We start from the raw sequence: 21,908 nt of genomic DNA on the forward strand, positions 1-21,908 counted from the left end.
AAGAGCATATCAAGCTGTCAGCTAAGCAGCTCTCCGTTATATGTGATTGTTGGAATACTCCACAATGAGCAATGCACTGCCAGCAGCAAGAATTCTTTTTATCAAGTACTCCTACACTCATCAGTATGCAGCTCCATGCTTCTTGCTCCCCCTCGCTCGCTCCCCTTCATTACCCAGCCTAGGCTACACCTCGCATTTTCAATAATAGCCATCAGATAAGGCAGATTTTTTTTTTTGTCTGCAAGCTGTAAGCCTGCTGCTGCTGCTTCCTCCTACACACCCATCCAAGCGTCAATCTTGAATGATGAGAGCAGTCAAAACAAATGCAGAAAATAGCAAGATTCAAAAGCAACCTAGAGCTCTTAAATCTGAATAGAATCTTTATACCACTTACGCTTTACATATCTGTTTGTTGTAGGTTTTTACGTTTCACAAGACATTAGGAAAGACAATACATAAACCATAGCCTATGGCATGATTTACTGTGCATTCCTTTTTCTCTTTTTAATACAACATAGGTAGTGGTCCGCATTTCTGATTATATAAAAGCAAAACCCTTTAATGAATCAATAATGAATACATTTCCCAGTTTCCCTCCTGTGGTACAGCAAAAGACATAAACTGCACAACAGTTTTAGTCCAAGTAATTAAATTATCTGCATGATTTCTTCAACCGTAAAATATTATAAGACACAAGAAAACCTTCATGACAACAGAAAATGATTCAACTTGAAAAGGTCACCATTCAAATGAATAATTAAAAACATGTTTTTACTAAATAAAATTTTAAGTTTATATCTTTTTCTTACAAAAACATGAAAGATAGCAAACAGACATACAAGACATGATTTCTAGTAAGGCTATAGGTGTTGTATATTTTATCAACTATAGCTGGAAAAAAATTAAATAAGAAATAGTGAAAAGTTAAAAGCAATTCCTGCTCAAGAAATTAAATACTTCAAGAAAGATCTTCCATCAATGTTTAATTTTTGAGGTGGTTTCTCAAATGGAAACATTTTACGCCTTTGTTCTCAGAGGAGTATTTACTAAACTTTTCCTTTTCATAACAGGCTCAACGGTTACAGGGCTTAACCAAAAAAGGCAGAAAACAGATATATTCAGTATATAATTCTAAAAACTCTAACAGAACTTTGTTTATTGAACACATTAACACTTTACTTTGTTTTTTTTGTCCACTATGAACCTCAAGTGATGACCAGCACAAGGTGGAATTTAATTCCAAGCATAGGGAAATACAGATTCCTGTTGGAATCATAGAATGGAATCATAAAATGGCCTGGGTTGAAAAGGAGCATAATGATCATCTAGTTTCAACCCCCCTGCCACAGGCAGGGTTGCCAACCACTAGACCAGGCTGCACAGAGCCACATCCAGCCTTTTAAGAATATTATTTGAACTTAATCATAGCTCGGCATAAAATTTGGAAAAATCCAAACTTACATTCTAACCAACATGTTATGATACACATTGTAATTGAAAATGACGTACAGAAGCTTCCCAAGCAATACCAGAAAGTACTCCAAACTGAGATGGATATTTAAAATTAAACATATTCTAAGAGTTTGTACAGCAACCTGAATAGTCCTTGAACAAAAATCAGATAACCTTTCACTGTCTGATATTGCTGCTTGGATTTGTAGAACATCTCACACAAACTGAAGTCCATAACAGATTTTAGAATAACTTTAGCTGAGCCCCAGAAGATTTTCCATTAGGTTGGAAAGGATCTAAGCACAAGTCTGTTGTGGGAGCTGATGTTACTCCAAGTCTTCCTACTGCTTTGAAACACTAATATGTGAAGTATAGAAGTTTCACTGGGCCTCTCACTGGGCTTACCAGGAGGTAGTCAACCTGTAATTGCTTTTATGAGTCTTCTCTTATGAGTAATTTAATATCAACAGCATATGAATATATACAATATAGAGCATATTTTTTTGCTAAGTACAGTTTGCACAAATATCTATATGTACTTCAATCACATTAATGGATTATCCAGTTTTTCTTCAAGAAAGTAGATATTCCAAAATGATGGGAATGTAGGTCTCGTGGAGATGCAAACACATTTCTTCACATTCCTGTAAATCTTCCCTATTTTGTAAAGTTTTTCTACTGTAAATATCTTATATTTACATCAATATATCCATGTATCAATATAAATATCTTTGTACCTAGAGTATAATCCATTTAGGGCTGTGCCTGGCCAGTAGCAAACAGTAAGGAGGAGGATAAACAATGTTGAATTGAAATATAGTGGGCAAGAAAATTTGAAAAGCAGGGCAAGCTGTTCAGATAAGAAACTGGAAACAGAATTATGTCAAGCACAGTGAGAATTAAGACCATGCTGAATTCTTCTTAGTTGACTGAGAAATGATGAATTTCTTTGAAAAGGAGTCCTAATGTTGTTATGTTCATTTCCTCCAACCAAAAAAAATGATTATGGGAAGAGATCTAGTAAAGCGTAATCTCACTCATTCAAAGGATTATATGTAGCATAATCCTTGATGACTCCTGTATTTCCTGTTAATTCACAGGCACAAATGTCTCTATATCCACTGTCCTCCATCAACAAAAATGTTCTGCCCACAGTAATGCATAACCAATAATCAATACACCAGTTTCACTGTCAAACTGCTTCTTCCTTACCTTACTATAAACAGCATGGAAGTTATACTGCCAGCGTACATGAAAAGTGCTTGGCTCAATGCCTAGCAACAGTGTAGGCAAAATTCCACTTCAGAGTGGCTCCCCAGACACATTTCATGTAGCTATTGGTACTGTGTTTAACTGTCTCCCTGACCCTAGCACTGGGTGCCTGTAGCACTGTTGGTCGCACTGTGCACTCTTCTCCAGCTATTTCTTGCCAGTATTAACTACGTGTCTGAGCCATCAGTACAACATAAGGTTGCTCAGCATGGGGGCATGGGAAAAGAAAATAAAGAGAAACATGGCCAGCCCAGCTTACAGCTTTGTCTTCATCCGTGACTATCATCTCAATGCTAGAGAATCCTGGTATCTATAAAGACTACTTTCCCTCCTTTTTGCACCAAGAAGTAGTAACACAGAAAGCAAAGAGCAGAGGCAGGAATTAGGATCATGTCTGCTGTTACATGAACTTGCAGCTCATTTGATCTCCTTTACCAGTCAAAGAGACTTACTGCAAGGGGGCTGGTTGGACAAGTTTTCTGAGCTTCTGCAAATGGATCCTGGAGCTGCTGCTTTGAGACCAGAAGGCTCTCTCTTCATTTTGCTCAAGTTTATGATTCAGTGCCAGCCTCATGTGTATGTGCTACAGCAGGCAATGCCTACTCTGCCTATGCCTAAAGCTGGTCCTGATATTGAAAAACACGGTGTGGACTGTAAGATATGGTCTCACCTTCAATACATTTAAATATCACTGTGCTTCTCTATGATTTCAAAAAACACAAATGCCATAACAATTCTTCTGTGAGACCTTAACCAAAACTGATGCACTCTTTCCTGCATGGAAGAATTGATGTGGAAGTCTCTTACAGGGATAGAAATACTTTGTTCTTTCTTCTCCAAGGCAATAGAAGCACATTCAAGCGATGTCTGCAAGAAAGATGCCATCTGGTATGCTATAACAATTTCTACAAGATGTCTTGTTCCCAATGAGACTCAGAATATCCTTGTTGTGGTGGAATTGGCTTAATCTGTGATATCAGTGTGCACATGATATAAGGTAGATTTGCTCTAAATACTAAGGAATTTATGGTCCCCTCTTCTACTGTTTCTACTGTTAGCACCATGGATTTTTCTCCTTCCTTCCTTCCTTCCTTCCTTCCTTCCTTCCTTCCTTCCTTCCTTCCTTCCTTCCTTCCTTCCTTCCTTCCTTCCTTCCTTCCTTCCTTCCTTCCTTCCTTCCTTCCTTCCTCCCTCCCTCCCTCCCTTCCTTTCTTTCTTTCTTTTTATTGAAGAAAATAAAGAAATACAGGGACTGTCATGATTTACTTGTAGAGAAGGTGCTGCCACAGTTAACATTATAAAATCTATTTTCTTACATAAGTTGGTACCTGTTGAACATTATTAAGTAGTTCTGGTGTTACAGAATCAAAGACAGGAGAATTTCAGTAGCTACTGACCAGAACATTTCTGAGAGATTATCACAATGTGAAAGAATGAATCTTTCAGTTGACAAGCAATATAGCAGGTCAGTAGAATTAGATACTAAATACCGTGAATTGTTGTTTTGTGAATAAAAGCTTTTTGCCTCACATAACACAACAGGAAGAATATAATTTTATTCTTGTATTTATAACTTTTTCTCCAGTTGAAATCATATCTCAACATTGCAACAGAGTGTGTGCCAAAGGAGAGTTAGCATGACTGGGTATTCTAGTGAATAAACTAATGATGTGTATTTCTGGACTTGCTTCAGGGAAAGAAAGCTAGATTCGTCTTCCACTTTTCTACTATAATTCTGTTCAATGAGAAGTTGAAGGGAATGTGACTCTCTTCTTTCTGGATTCCATCACAAGTCTAATAGATTACTGTGATTATAGTCCACTCAGGAAAGCTGCAGTTAGAATGCAATTGGAATTCAGCTGTTTGTTTTTTTCTTGTGCATGGACGGAGCTGCTACTGATGGAGGTAGTGGTGAGCAGGTGACATTAAACCAAACCTCAGTGGACCTCTGCTATACTATGACATTACTCATTTTGATATAATTTTCTTTGGTTGGACAGGTATTTCAGCTACCGGACATTTTTTCAGGAATCCTATTCAAATCTAAAGGATAATTGTAGCTTAGATGCAAGTTAATAGCATTTTCTGAAAATCAAGTTAGTTTCTCAGAACAATTTCCCTGCTTGTCTTGGGAACTTTTTACAGGATAGTAGTAGCACTACACTTATCACCTATGAGTAATCATTTTCACTGTTCTCATCCAGGATGAAAACATAGCTTTAAAATTTACATGATACCATGACCAATCAAAATGTTGTATTTAATTCAATAAAGTCTTCAGACTTTTAAAAACTAGCACACTAAATGCACATACATAAATGTATACTGTGTTGACTTGCTAGAAATGCTACATAAGCCTAACACTTTAAGCTATAATTCCTGGCCCCATAAAACAAATTCATATAATTTTAGATTTGAGGAAACCTTTGTGCAGCTCTGTGCTAACAAACACTGGACTAGCAAACAAGCAAAACTGAGTTACAGAGAAATATTTGAAGAAAATGTTTTAAAAAGACTGAAAGAACACCTACTGCATGAAAATATCTCAAGAAGTTAAATGTAGCCACGAAGTAAATGGCAGCTGTAATTTCATGGACTTGGGAACTGATGAAAAGTCCTATAGAGAACAGTGGAAACATAGAGTCCTGCTACTGAAACTGCCAGATCTTTGAAATAACGACTCTTGAAAGTGTAAAAGATGGAGGCTTAAGGATTTTTCTTGGGCATCATTTTAAACACCACATTCAACCTGAGGTACTTTGCCACTTTTTTCCACCCCCTCCTTTGCCTAGTTAGGCTCAGAGGCTCCCCTGCCCCAGATTCTGCAGATTTTACTGTGATTTCTTTTCAGTAGCTGGTCAGGTGAATTCCATTTCTCCTTTGTTTTCTTTCTATCTTCATTTTATAATTTCTGTTCTATAGTCCCGATTTAACTTTACTTTCACTTATTCTTCTTGTTCATAGTGATTGTTTGCTCTTTTATCATACTTCCCCTGTAGCTACAACAACCTGCAATTTTGTTTCACATCTGTCTCTTTTCCTCTTACTTATTTCTTTTTCCCCACTTCCCCTTCTGAACATTTTTAAAATAGGGAAAAAAATACTTGTTTAAAGTTAAGTTATTTATTCTGATAATTTGTTCCCTGTGATTTGTCTGAGATTGAGATTAGATTTGGTTTACACATTTGAATTAGTCCTGACTTAACTGGAGCATACTCCCCAGGGCTGTGGTCATGACACAAGGCTTGCTGGAGTTCAATAAATGTTTATACAATGCTCTCATTAAATAGGACTTGAGTTTCAAGTGGTCCTCTGTGGAGCCAGGGTTTGGACTCCATGATTGTTGCAGGTCCCTTCTAACTTGAGATATTCTATGATTCTATGATTCAATATTTATAATGATTAGATAAAGGAGAACATCTCTTTGGCATAAACTGGCAGTTTATTGTAAAGATGGGACTCTCAATCTGTACTGGAAATTATATATTTAAATGGGAGCAAAGGAAACTTGAAGCTCTTTATTAAAAATAGCAATGAAAAACTCCTCAACCATTTCTCCTCTGCAATGCTCAAAATCTCAGAAAATAAATAATATATAAACTAGATAAAACATACTACTTTCACTGATGTGATACGGCAAAATTATAATAGTGAATAAAAAATAGATGCGTCAGGATCCTTAGGGCATCAATGAGCCTTGCTGTCTCTGCCTGTGATCTCCTGGGATCTCTCCCATCCTGTCCATGGTATAGGACCACATTTTGGCTCAGTCTGAAGCCATCAGTTCCCTCACAAGTGATGCTGCAACAGGGCAAGTCTGTAGACCTGCCTCTGGACCTATCTCCTAGATCAATACAGGACTTTAATACCAGGTACTTCACGTTCTGAATAGACACTCTCAGGCATACACTGTGTTTTTTTGTTTGTTTGTTTTTGTTTGTTTGTTTGTTTTCTGGTCCAATTTTCAGTCCTGCCTCCTTCTTTAATTAGGAATCCACGTTATAGCCTTCTCTCCATTCTTGTCTCAGACCTCATCCATTTTTGTGCCAAGGTAGGCTCACAATGTGGACCCTAGTCATTCCTGTTATCTGGGCTATTGATGAAGCCTGTTACCAGCTCCTGGCTCTGTGGGACTACACCCAATGAGTGAGGGCACAGCTTGCTACACTAGAGAATGACTGGTCCACTCTCCCTTACAAAAGGTCTCAATAGGAACTTGTCTTACACAAAAACTTCTAAATCAGACCACCTTAAATAATGTTGCTCCTTTACCAGAAAAGTCTGTAATACCAAAAGAAAATGGCAGTATTTTTCAATGAACAATAAAGAAATTACATGAGTGGGTGAGCATGCTGACAATTCACTGGACTGTTTGCATATGGATGAAGTTACATAAACTCTGCTCATCCTCTCTGTGAGCTCTTTCACACTTGGCTTCTTAACTCTCCCACCAATGGAGCAGAAACTCTGAATTGTCCTCTCCTATCCACAGATGGAGCCTAGGATCATGTTTCAGGAGTCTGCACTGATGCCTACAGACAGTTTGAACACCTTTCATGGCATTAAACTTATTATTGTGTGATGTTTCGTATTAGAAATTGAAATGATAGGAATATAACTTCACAGACAGGTTTACTAACTATCTTCCAGGCATCATTTCTTCCATCACTCCTTTATTAGAGCTAATGAATGTCAGCAGAAGCTCAAGTGGTCCTACAAGATGTAGATTAACTGAAAATGTATGAGTCAAACTGCTTTGACTAACATTTTATAACACGATGATGATAATTTCCTATACTAAAACAAGATCAAAACTAGAGCTAGTTGAATAATTGAAAACAACACTTACAGTTCTTCTTAAATTATCTTAAATTCTAGTTGTGAGCTGTTCAGCCACATTGCCTGATATTCACTGTTTGGAAATTTTCATTAACATATATTTTTGCTTGCATAAATTTGAGAGGAATTATTGGTCTCTGTATGAATGCTATATATCTGCAAATAAGGGGATCTGTGTACCAAGAAAACAATTTATTCTTTGTAATTACACTCTCTAAAACATTTCAAATAGCCTACCAGACAACAGAAGTATTGTTAAGTAACTGAGGTGGTCCATCACATCCCATAAGTAGAAAAACAGTCAAATTGCTGAATACATATAAAATATTTATCCAAATGCATGCATGGTCATGAATAATAAATATACTTTAGACGTAGATATCAGAACTGTTCACAGCTTTACAATAAATGCCATTATTAGCATTTAATGCTAATTCATATTAGCAAACAGTAATTTAATTTCAATCCTTTAAGAGTTGCAATGAAGAGCTAAAGGCAACAGAGATTAAAAGTAGAAAAACAAAGATTTGGAAAGTTTCTCACATCACAGGTTGTGAAGTAAGGAAGTAGAGGTAGCAAATATTAAAGCAAATAATTCTTGAAAGTTTTTAAGGCACTCAAATATATTTTCTTCCTGAATAAATGACAAGGAAAGAAGACAAAGATTCTAGTGTTATGATCACAAATTCAGGTCAACAGCCGGGGTTAGAAAGCAAATGAATATACATTAGTTAGTTCAATTTCTTAAATTAATTATTTTTCTGTAGATGGAACTAAATCTAGAAACAATTCTGCAATGTAACATCTATAATAAGCCAAAGATTTTTAACTAGCATGTGATGATCTTGTGATTACTAGAAATGTGAGTTTCCAAGGATTCATGTCTATTTAAGTCTGAAGAGTACTAGATTAAGAAGGAAAGATGACTGAATCAACCGAATTTTCAGGATACTGTTATTAATTCAGTTCTAGCAGACTTAGATATTTATATATCTTATGAAAAATAAACTCCCTCGTGGACTTACTGACCAGAAAATCACCAACTCTCATGTATTTGGTGGTCAAGTAAAGAGTAATATTAATTTTGTCTGAGATAAATAACCAACCAAGATAATCAATAAAATTTTAGAGATTTATTCTTGGTAATCACTTTATGTTTTTCATAAAATCTATTTTAGAATTTTGGAATATTCTGCTCTCTTTAGAGTACTGCCTGGCCACAGACTGTGAAAGCCTCATTTTTCAACAGATGCTTTTAGCTCCACAGAGGTGCTAATTCCTATTCTGCATACATTTTGTTGCTGATATTAAAATTGATTTTAAGAAATAAATGCTCTTCAATTCAGTGACATTGGATGAATTCAAAATTAATACACATGGATGTAAATGATCACACAGTTGCAAGGTCCAGATTAAACTGCAAGAAGAAAGCTGAACATAAAAATATCAATTAATTTGATAATTTTCTTTTCATATAATTTATCAGAGCTTGAAATAAATGTTTCTTATCCTCTGGAATTACAGTGCAATACTTATGAGAGCATTATAAAATGAGAGCACCATTAGCTTGTCACTTTTTAAGCACACCAGCAAATATTCTGACATTAATTTCAAGCTTAAGGAGGGCTAGATTAGGTTAGATATAAGGAAAAAGTCTTTTAAAGTGAGTGTGGAGATGCACTGAAAAAGGTTGCCTAGTGATGTGGTTGATGCCCCGTCCCTGTAGATTTTCAAGGCCAGATTGCACTAGATGATCTTGAAAAGTCCCTTCCAACACTAAGGATTCTATGATTCTAATTTTCTAATTCTAAAATTCAGACAAACTATCCTTGTGGAAACCACACAGATTCTCAATACTTCCTGTGAACTGAAATGGTTCAGAGAAGAAAAAGGCAAGGCCTCGTGCCTAATGGAAATAACTTAAAAAATGTTTTAAGCCATTGCTTCATGTTCTGAAGTCTCCAAACAATCTCCTATATAAACATAGCTCTGCAGTGTTTAGCCCTATGGTACAAAAAGATACAATTCATACAACTCAGTCAGGTAGATCTGACAGTGAGTAGATTGGAGTATTAATATCATGATCCTCAGAAAGGTTTTCAAATAGACTTAAAGATTAGGGGCCCATTTGCTATAAATAGAACCCTGGTGATTAGGTGAGAAATATTATTTTTGAAGATGCTTACACAATCAATTAATTATAGTTCAGATTAGTTTTGTTCTCGTCAATTCAATTTTGTAAAGCAACGTGATAGACAAATAGGCAAATACATTCAAACTTTTAAAAGTGTAAATAACTTTTAAATTCATTTAAAGGTGATTTTCTGTACTGCTGTTTCCAAATATGCTTAAACTTCACACCACTTCTCAAGTAGTTATATTACAGTGTATCTTAATGAGACAATCTGATGGTCACAAATAGACAACAACAACAACAAAAGAATTGTAAAGAACTAGGCTTTACATTTATTCACTAATAAACATCAATAATCTTTATATACTGTTGTTCTATTTTCTTACGCGTCCTTGTTTGTTATTAATAGCCTCTATTCTTTCTAGAAGATATATTCCAGAAATGATTTTTTTTTTTTCAAATCTGTGAATATAATTATGGAATTGCTTTGCAAATAGTGTTAGAAAAAGTCTAATAGAAGACACAAAAAGTATGGACACAAAAAAGGTATGTGTTGGTAGATACTTGTAGTGAGAGTGGAAGTGCAAAAAGAAAGTTCACTGAGTTATAGCGTATGTGGTTAAAAACAACCTGATTACCTACATTTTTACTGCCTTTTCAATTTAATCTATGCTTTCATTTTTAGTAAGATGTTGCAAAACCAGCTCTGATTAATTGGTATAAGAAGAGCATACAGCTGAAAGCTACCTTTAACATACTACAAATTAAAATTGTCAATGAATCTCCAAAAATAAAAGAAATGCTTGCTGCTTTTTACATCCAACTCCCATTACATTTACTATAAAGCATAGCTGAAAGTTCTACAATTATCCTGAGTTTGCCTAGTCATCTGTAAGGTTTATTTTGGTATTCAATGGATCATTAAAACAGATGCATCTGTATCTTTTGTTAGGCTTTTACAATGCAGTAGTCAACAGAACACTAATCCCATTATTTATGATTTCTTCTGGAGAATTTATATGATCTTTGGGTAAGTTCAGTGGAATGAAATTCATTACGACTATCATGTTCTCAGTAAATAAATGTCAAAAATACTTCTAGATAATTTACAGTTTGATGACTTCTGTTCTCCACTACTTGTAACCTTGTCAATCACATGAACCTCAATTACCATTGAGATCATCTGAAATGCAGAGATTTGTGAAAGAAATATGAAGATTCATATGAATGATGTGGTGAATAGAAATGCGTGTATGAAAGCACCAGAAGAAATAGTGGTAGAAAGGGTTGCGAGCATGGTCTGCATTCATAACTGAGCACATAACTGACAGGGGTAAAACACTAAGAATTACATTTTTATCAAGACAAAAGGGATGCACTCTAATAAAACAAGAGCACAGATCATTTGTTAGCAGAAGACTCTACAGACTACACAGGAAGATAACAACAACATTGCAGAACATCACATCTTATTTCTCTCCTTGTTATTTCAAAAGAAAGACAATCTCTAGCCCTAGTCCAAGACAACAAAGGAAAAACAATGAGCACCACTGAGCAAACTTCTGAATCAAACAATCACACCACAGCAACTATTGATTCCTAAAGATTGATCCAAAAAAATTATTGCTAATCAAAAGCAACCAACAGATATGATAAGAATACAATAATGAGCATCTTTTTTCTTCTATGTGGGGTCCAAGTGACCGTGGACACAATTTGGATGAACACACACACAAACACTATTTGTAAGAGAATGTGACTGCCTGAAAATGGTTTTGTCTAAAATAAGCATCGGCTCCCCCTTCCATAGCATCTCATATTGACTTTAGTTGCTTAAATTCCTGCCAGTGATTCTGCTATTCTGATTTAAAATCCACTGTTCACTTTGGAGTTGGAAGTGCAGAATCAGACTCAAAGATAGGAGCCTATTCCCTACAGCACAGTCCTATAAGTGATGATAAAGAGTTCACAGACTTGCAGTTCAAAAATTTCAAACTGTATACGCATTTGCTATTGAAGCATCAAACAGCACTGGGAGGAGAGACAAGTTGCTGGAGCTCTCAGCTCTCATCAAGTCCATTTTCTATCAGTTAAAAAGTCAGGATCCCTCTGGATATTTTTTCCCTTTTTATGATGCTAGAGATATTTTGATCTTTTTGCACAACATATCAGCTTCAGTGACAAGGTGGGAGTTGGGAGGGAAGTGATGTTATCCTTATTTTAGTCTAGTTATTATGGTTGGCTATTGCAAAGTCAGAGTTGTGGGTTTAAAACTATAAGATTAAGAGGGCTCCCACTTTGTGAGAGGGTGAATGGCTCTTTTTATTAAAATCCATGAATTGACCCAATTTATCACAGCACTTAGTCTAACCACATAAAGCTTTAAAACAGAGAAGAAACTGGACAAAATAGACACTAAATTACAATTGAAGTACATACTTTCAAATATATATCTTACTGCTGTGAAAATTGCCTTATGCTAACATGCCTACACATATCTAATTAAAATTCTGCCTTAATTAAGTACTTATATTTTATCTTTTTTCTGCCCTTGAGGAGGGAGGATATTAACAGCTTTGGAGGAAGACCACTTTGCCAAAACTGCAACCATATGGCAGCAAACAGAAAAGGGCCAGCCTAACAAGTCTTCATTTGCTAAAATAAAGTTGGACTTCTCTGGAGTGAAACATCAGCTTTGATAGGCAGAGTTCTAGGTAAGATAAAGGTCTCCTGTTTGAACAGTGGCAGTGAAGCAGATGGGAGAAACAGAGGAAACTGAGCACGTAGCTTTTGGCACTCCAAGATCTGTTCAATTTCTATTACATGTTAGAGTTGTACAGGGCATAATGTGAACTCTAACTCCTCTCACTCAGCTCTTCTGGCTGTGGTCCATCTTTTCCTTTTCTAGTTAAGTCATATCTACTTTACTTTCATAACCTTAATTCTCAAACTCACATATCGCACAAACTTGAAGTGGAAAATTTCTCATAATTTTCTCTATACTAAGAGTGAGAATCATTGATAATAGCTTTGGTCATATCAGTAGACAAGATAAAACAAACACAGAAAAAGCTATTCTGTGATGAATGCTTCTAACTTGCATCCCTGTAAGAATGATCAAAGAAATTATACCACAAAATACATTCTAATACAGTTCTTCATATTCTACTGTAATTCAATACTAATCTTTGAAAAGCATTCATTCAGGTAGTCTAAGTTACCATCTCCAAGGATGGTAACTCCACCACCATCCTAATCCTAAAGCCTGTTACAATGTATCGTCACTCTTTCTACCAAGAAATGGTTCCTAACACCAACCTGAACCTCCTCTGATGCAACTTGAGGCTATTACTCTCATCCCATTGCTGTTTCCTGTGAGAAGAAATCGACCCCCACCTCACTGCAACTGCTTTCCAAGGTTGTTGTAGAGAGCAATAAGGTCTCCCCTGAACCTCCTCTTCTCCAGATGGAATTTAAGTTCCCTCCGCCTGTCTTATAAGACTTGTGCTTCAGAACCTTTGCCAGCTTTATTTTGATTCTTTAGACATGCTTCAGGACCTTCATGTCTTGTAGTGAGGGGCTCATAACTGAATACAGTTCTCTAGATACAATAAGGGACTCAGGGACAGGGACGTGTTCAATTAAGCAAAGAAAACTTGACTACAGTGCACTTACATTGTATATATGGACAGTATCCAAACAGTAATTAATCATTAACAGAATTATGAGATTGTAAATCAGCCTCCATGTGCTAGAACATGCAAGCTCAGTCCTAAGCTGATTGTAGACTGACTTGATGTGGGAATTACTTTTCATAATTATTTTCCTTGTCCTTATTTTAATTACTCTGGTTTGAAGCAATTTTTACTTTAATCATGATGATATGATAGCCATTACCCATGCTGAAAAGTTATCTCCAAAGTAGAAAACTCCTTGATCATTCCCTTTTTAATGACTTGCAGAATAACCTCTGAATCACATACATCTGAACAGCTACTGGGCTCCAACTAACAGAAATACTGCTTAGCATGCCTTGAAAGAGATTTTTATTCTAGAAAAATGTGTTTATAATTAGGCAAAGAAAATATGAAATTGAAGTGTTTCTTCTTTTTACCAGAGAAGTGCAGATGGCTGATATTTAAAGATATTAGCTTTTCTAAATCCTTTGCAAAATATATGTTACTAATCAGTAGAAGTATCTACTATGCTGGAAAAAAAAGAAAAAGGACAGCTGTTCAATTTACTAAATTCCGCTTTCTAGATGGGTTCAATCTAAATCATATTATCAAACTAGATTAATTACAGAAAGGGTTGAAAGGACTTAAAACCCAATCCATTCAACTGACTCTAGATAAGGTTAGTTTTACCAAAACCTATTTTTTCTTGACAAATCCATGTTGTCTGCTACCTATCTCATTGCTATTTTCTATATTAAGTTTTTCATTCATTCAGCAACTCTTCTATGAATCGAAAATAATTCCTCACATTCTCCTTCCTCACCCCTTTTAAATATAAGCTCTACATTATCCTCCTTTAGTCTGTTGGTAACTCAACCATCCTCCAAAAATTCTCAAAAAAACCCACTGTTGGGTCTAAGCTTATTTCAGACAGTTATGAAACACAAAATGAAGTTAATAAAATCATCTTTAAGATATCTAAGCTAAAAAATCCTGCTCTTTCCTTATCTACCATTAAGGTTCTAGCCCTTGGATTAGCTGTGCATGCCATATGCTCACTGATGATATTTTCGGGTAGTGTGTGATAAAAGGTTATTGTACATTTTTGCCTTCTCTGTTTCTACTATAAGCAGCTTTCCCCTTCTTACAGTACCAAGTACGAAGGTGCCAAAGATTTCTTTGTTGTTCTCCTTATTAACATACCAGTATAATTATATTAAATCTTTATTTATCTTGCTAGTTGCGTCTCACTGAGTGCTTTGGCACCTCTGACTTGTCTGTACATGCTTGCATTATTATTCTATCTTTAGCAGAAAGAGAAATTTTTCTCGTTATTTCTAAGTTGAAAGAAAATGAGACAATTTATGCAAACTAGTTTACTTACTACTTTTTTTTTTTTTTTCCAACTAATGTAGCCTCGTAATTATGCCTTTAGTAGTGTTCTGTTGAAGAACTCAAAAATTTCACAAATCATGGAATGGTTTGGGTGATCTTAAAGATGATCAACTTCCAACCTCCTGGTCATGGGTAGGGACATCTTCCACTAGACCAGGTTGCTCAAGATTCCATCCAACCCAGCCTTCAACACTTCCAGGAAAACTTGCGTCTTAGAGATTTTCATAAATAAATTCCCTTTATTTATTGACATCTCCCTCCTTGAGACTTGTTTTTCTTGTTACCTTTCTTTTCCAACAACTGCCACAATAACCAAATCTCTAATTACTATCAAGTCCTATAGTTTTGGATTTGTACCAAGAACAACCATATTCTTCTTTGCTTTCAGGGATACCAATTGATATTCAATAGCTCTAACTAATAGCATGTTGAAGATCTTAAGGCACACATTGTATTTTTAAAATAATGTCAACACTTCTTCTCTAAATACATTAGACAAGGAAAGTGAAGCTTCCTAAAAACAATGCTCAATAATTTAGCTGGTTTCAGGTCTACATGAACAGAAATCTTCTTCACTTGTACAGCCTGAACATTAAATAATGCATTGTTAACTTTTTAGTATGTATATATACAAAAAATACAGCTACCAAAACTCATATATTTATATGTAAACAGATGAAGTATTTCAGATTGCTATCTGATAATACTTAGTTTTCCTTCCAAGTTATAGGCCACATAATCTGAAATATTAGCACAGAGCTAGGAAGAGAAAAGGTGAATGTCAAGTTCTGAGATGGAGTTTACGTCAGAGCTACAGCACTTGGGCAGATAAAACTAAATAAAATGCACTGGGATCCAGACAACATCAAATCTGCATAGAATTGGGCAAGAACTCTGAGGAACATGCAACTGAAAGGAAATACAACCAAAAGAGATGTCTTCATTACAGTCTGTGTGTTGATTACATTTACAGAAATGTAGTTTTGGTTTGATTCATAATACATATAACTTGATTTCATCATTAAGAGCAAAATCAGATCATAATTCTAAACAAGCTGAAGATCATTAGGAGATGACAGAAAGGAAAAAAATATAGGTTTGCAGGCAGCTGCATGCTGAACAGGAAAGTTGCAAGTTAAGAGTCCCTTCTGGGGAAAGAAACCAAAAGATCTGCCAGTTGAAAGAGCTGAAGAACCAAATGCCATATTTCAATGCCAAGAAAAATAATGCATACAGAAGCCACAAAATGCCTGATGACAAGTGTTGCTGTGAGATTTTTTTTGATATTACAAGTAAAAGAAATGGTGGCTAGTCAAAGGAAGGGACAGAATAATGCTTGCATATCCCTACTTATGCAAATCCGCGTACTCATATCTTTGCTTTCGTCTCAAGCACAGCCCTTACTTGTTGTACAGTTTCTTAATAGAGGCCTGATTTTGAGTGCATTGCCTGTGTATTATCAGAATAAAAAACAATAAGCAGCAAATCCTGAATTTCTTATATCTTCAGAAGCTACCATCTCCAAACATAAAGCTAAGAGATGAATAATTCTTCCTACCAACACTACAAGTTTCAGAAGGAAAAAACAGTCTTCCAGGACAATATGCCTAGCAGTTTGCATTATACTGCTTCCTCCCTTTTTTACCAAAACAAAATCTGCATCTGCAATTGTATTTGCATTCAAATCAATTATTTATTCATTTTCCTAGATTCCCTTCTCACTGTCCAGAAAACATTAAAGTAGCTGTGTCAACACTGCTAATTGATGACAGTTTTATCTGGCACAGATATGATGCTTCGTGAAATGGATGATTGTTAAAATATTTTTTTTTAATCTTAAGTAATAAGATGTGTACATAGTCCTCTGACTGATACACAAACCTGTGGAATTGCATGGAATTGCTAGCAGAAATGTGCCAGTACAAGCGAGTCAACATTATTGTGCCTCAGGGATGTGCTGGTATAGGTGAGTTAACATAACTATGCCTCCAGACCAACTTATTCACTCATGCCTGTCAGTTTTCTTTCCATCATCTAGGAAAAACACACAGTAAAATACTTACAAAATTCTTATCAGCACAGTTGCACAGATTTTTGCTAACACACCAGCAAGCTATTCATAACTTAGAGTTCTTAGAATTCACCACAGTAGGGAAGGCTGCAAATTCTCCCATCATTGCAAACACCAGTCGTTGGCTTGTCAGCGACATTTTTAGTACTGTGCCAAATATTTGCTCAAAACAGTATTAGATAATATAGAATCACAGAATCATAGAATCACCGAGGTTGGGAAACACCTCTAAGATCACTCAATCCAACCATCCACCTATCACCAATATTTCCCACTAAACCATGTCCCTCAGTACAACATCTCAGTGCTTCTTGAACACCTCCTGAGATGCTGACTTCACCACCTGCCTAGGCATCCTGTTTGAGCACCTGACTCTGAGAAGGAATTTTTACTAACGTCCACTTCTATCTCCACTGGTACAACTTGAGGCCATTCCCTCTAGTCCTACTGACAGTTACATAGGAGAAGAGGGTGACACCCACCTCACCACAACCTCTCTTCAGGTAGTTGTAGAGAGTGATAAGGTCACCCCTGAGCCTCCCCTTCCCCAGACTGAACAATCTGTTCCCTCAGCTGCTTTGGCCTTTTTAGCCACCTGCACACACTGCTGGCTCATGCTCAGCCGAGCATCAACCAATACCACCATATCATTTCCCCTACACAGTCGGAAGCCATTCTGCCCTAGCCTGTAGCGTTTCCTGGGGTTCTTGTGGGAAAAGTGCAAGACCTGGCACTTGGTCTTGTTGAACTGCATTCTATTCAGTCCAGCTATCCAGCCTATCCAACTTTTTGGATTGACAGCAGCTATTGGACTACATATACACTGAGTATCCTATCACTAAAAAAAAAAATGAATAAATTAAAAAAAAAGATTGGAAAATATCTCTCTAGTAGAAGGGCTTCATTATAAGAAGCATTTTTCTGATAAGATTTCAAAACAACATTAATGATTCCAATATGCTATTTAAAGTAACAGCTCCAGGATACTGGTCCTAATGCATCTCTAAAAGTAAACAACATTGATTCTGTTCATGGTTATTCAAATACTTTCAAATGATTTCAACACAGCAGGTTACTTAGCAATATCTTATCTGTGCTTTCCCTATAGACAACTAATAATTAAACAAGAGTTAGTTGTTTTTCCTTACTTGTAATGTGATCATTCATCTCTCCAAGTCCAGTATTAATTCCAGCATCTATGGAACTCATGATTTTATCAATCTACAAAAAAATGAACAGTGAAAACAATTGATGAGTGTCATCTTCATTATTTTTGGGTTTTCATGTGTGAAATTCCGGCATTATTACTCTCATTAAGGCAACAGTATAAGCAAATTGAACAAGGCAAAAATGAAATGATGACAACTAACTTCTCCACTTCAATTTTTATTTTGCAACATATTTGAACGCATTGAAAGCTAAAGTTCGAAATTGATGAAACTAATGTTTCTTTACCTACAGTTCCTGTCCTACTGATGATTAGGGTCATCTCAGTTTTTGAAACTACTTTGTCATATTTCTGTACAGGGATACAAAGGAGAAAAAAGCATATATTAAAATCTTTGTCAGAATAGATTTTAATTGTATAGGGTTATTTTATTTGATGGTTGATGTAATTCATTAGAAGACAACTTAAGCAGTAATATTAATGCATAAAAATATTTTTTGTGCGTTATAGAGTACTAAATCATTCTCATTAAGATTTCCAGAAAACTTCCTAGCTCCCTTTTTTCTGTCTGCCCCAAGGCCATTGGCATAGGTATGAAATGTAGCTGTGCCCACATGTACCACTTGTGAAACAGCACTACATTCATCCCAAAGCTTATTTGCATAATTCTAAATTACACTGTACAGACTATGTCTGAATGTATACCTATTATATTTTCTATAAGAGCAGAACACACAAAAAACTAAAAAATCTAAGGTTGTCTTAGAAGGCAGACACAGTGAACTAGATTCTACCAACATTAATGCTAGGATTACTGGGAAAACTGACTCCTTTTTTAATACTATGTATTTGTCACAGGTGCCAAGAGAAAATTTGGGATTTATGTAAGAATCTGCAGATTTAGAATTCATACCTACTTTTTGATAAATTGCATTTTTCTTAATTTAAGAACAACAAAACATTGAACTACTCCAGAAAAAGCAAACTGACTAATTTCAAGATTTCAACATAACTAGGCTAATAAAATCACAATCTCATCCTAAGTACTTTTCCACTGAGAAAGTTTCTCCTTTAAACAAAAATTACCTTCAGATATCTTATTAACCCAGTCATTTAAATGAGCTGGAAACATTTTCCTAGAAAAGAATCAAGTACACAAACTCTATTTTTTATTTTATTTTTTTCCTGAAATAAAAGGGTACTCTGGAGATACATACACAGTCCCACAGCAGTCATTTTAAAGATAAATGCTTGCTTCTCTGTAATAGCAGTAAACATAAAACACTTCACACTCTTGATCTACCTCAGAAATATTTGAGCTTTCATGTCTATGAAGAATTGCTTACATTTTTTGAATCTTAGCACAGTAGAAAGAAAAAAAGTTAGGAGAAAACTGTATAAAACTTTCTTTAAACCAAGCTGTAAAAATAAAATAAAGTCTTTTGTATGAGCAAGCATGTGTATCATAGAGTCAGGGCAGAAATTTATCTTAATAGCCCTGAGTTCATTGTAGCTACAAGTGTATTCCCACATCACACAAGAATCAAATGTGTGCCAAATGTTGTATACCATTAGAGGGTGTGTTATTCATAGAGGGTTTGGGAAATGAAAAATCAACCAAAAATCTTAGACTCTATTCCTGCTGTTTTCTCGTGTCTCTTGTTGGGAAGCATTGCGGTGGTGGGAAATAATTAGTGAACATATAAATAATGGCCATTGCTACAATACTTCTTCCAATTTTATTAGTGTCAGTGGTGAAGGCTTTAGTGGAAAATAAATTCAATGTCACAACAAATTATAGCATTACTTCTAGTTGACTTCATTCACTATGGAAACAATAGACTTCATTAAAAATACAGCATTTTGAATAAAAATGTCTGGCATTTTGTGCCAGCTGTCGAACTACTTTGCATTACACTATGGTATATTCTCAGGATTTGTAATGTGGAAGATCTATTTGTTATTTAATCTCGAAAATGGAAAAAATAACAGTATTTTCACAACACTATATATTTGCTTGTTCTTAAAAATGGCCAAAACTTACTTCTTCCCATTCTGATGTGAAGGAAGGCGTTCTCTCAGAATTTCCTTTGGAGCACTGTTGACTTGGTGTGGGTTCACTCCAGTTGCTTCTTGCTTTTTTGCCACTTGGTGGATGGGTGATAAGATTAGAATCAGATTTTGAAACATTTTTGCACAAATGCATTTCAAGCAAAGTCTTTGGTAAAGATCGTATTCTCCCAAGTGTGCATGCTCGCTCAACAAATCCTCCAGTAGTAATCACCCACTGTTCGCTTATCCTCGTTGATGTGCCAACCAGTGTATGATTTTCTACTGGTTTAGTTTTAGAATGAAATATGGTTCTGTTTACAACTGGTGGCTTCTTTTTCTTAACAGGAGGATCAGTGTTGCTTTCTTTCCGTAGCTGCATCTGCTGCATTGTGCTCTTGCTCAAAATGCTTTTGTCCAGTGGACTACTGCACTGGTTTCTCTTGCTGTACAGCTGGAGTGGGTTATCAGGTGGGTCACATGCAGGTGATGAGCCATGAAGTAAGCCCGCAAACTGCTCAGTAGGGTTACCTTCAGGAAGCTCACTTTCAGTGGACGTTTCTCCCTGACAAAGACGCTCTGAAATGAAAGAGAATATCTTGTAAGGAAAGAAAACAACAACAACAACAACAACAACAAAACGGGATGATAAAATACCATAAGCAATGAAAAACTTACTTTGCAAAATCTACTTTTTTTTTTTTTGCTTCCTGTGTTTTTTTTTTTGTTTTGTTTTTATTCAGAAAGAAAAGATACAAGAAGAATTGATTTATTATTCTCTTAAAAAAGCAATTCTCTCCTTGAACTTGCTTAATTTATCCTGACTGGCTGAAAGACAGCCAAAACTACTCAGCATTACACGTACATTCCAGGAAAAAGTAGATTTATAAAATAAAGCAGTTCATTCCTATTTTATCAGTTTGAGGTGTCTCTTTTAATTAGTTACTGAACTGAAATGCGTTCAAAATATACAACTTTGTATAATGAATTACCTAGTTCCTTACTAGGCAATAAAACACAAAGAATCTGTATTGCCAGGACTGCTAATTTATTTTTTAATAGCCAATTTAATAGTCATTATTAAAAAACAGTGAATTTGCTCCATTGTGCCTTTTTACACTCTCTAAAGAATAGATTCTGAGTATTTTTATTTCAAGAAACTTACAGGTATAGCTTCAGAATTATAGAAATCTTTGTAAAATAGTTTTAAATCAAGATTTTTTCTTTAAAAACTGAACCAAGTTTTATAAAAATTTAGCAGAAAAAGAGAGTGCTACTGAAAAATATACTTTTTGACAGAATTCTCAGTGTACATATTTTTTTTCTATCTGTTTCCGTAAGGACCAGAAGAAAATTACTGAGACCTTTTTCAACCTTTTTTCTAATTAATCATTTAAAGTGTTCCTATGGATAACATCATTGCATTGATGTGGCATTAAGTTAGCATATTCTATTCCAAATAACCGTATCCTCACTAACAGTTGCATCTTCAGAAACTACTTCATGAGAGATGACACCTCATTCTTGCTAGAAGTTGCACAAACATATAGCAGACTCTTAACTGTAGGACTATATGCACAGCAAGAACCACCAGAAGGATTCAAACACAGTATTGTGTCATAATTTCCAAGTAATGTGAGTTTTCCATTACCTGCTAAAAGATCTGCATGGGAAAAGGAGGACTTAGGACATTCTTACTTTCTTTCATCACTGAAAATTGCTGGATTAATTGCAGGTCTACAGTTTAGAAAGTGAAGGTGGCATGAAAGATATTAATGATGTAATGATTTATTTTGATGATTTTCATTTTCATGAAAAATTCAGTAGCTGAGATTCAACTTCAGATTAAGA

General features: G+C 35.5%; 1 protein-coding gene across 1 annotated transcript in view; it reads right to left on the reverse strand.

Moving 5' to 3' along the window:
* Positions 1–21,908, reverse strand: part of ANKS1B (ankyrin repeat and sterile alpha motif domain containing 1B) — a 407,884-nt gene that overhangs the window by 194,491 nt on the left and 191,485 nt on the right. Inside the window, exons 13-14 of the mRNA XM_031552160.1 lie at positions 20,053–20,636; positions 17,989–18,061 (exon numbers count right to left, since the gene is read on the reverse strand). Of these exons, the coding sequence (XP_031408020.1) occupies positions 17,989–18,061; positions 20,053–20,636 (657 nt within the window). The remainder of the gene's footprint in view (positions 1–17,988; positions 18,062–20,052; positions 20,637–21,908) is intronic.

This window comes from Meleagris gallopavo, chromosome 1, assembly GCF_000146605.3.
Source record: "Meleagris gallopavo isolate NT-WF06-2002-E0010 breed Aviagen turkey brand Nicholas breeding stock chromosome 1, Turkey_5.1, whole genome shotgun sequence".
Classification (NCBI taxonomy): Eukaryota; Metazoa; Chordata; class Aves; order Galliformes; family Phasianidae; genus Meleagris; species Meleagris gallopavo.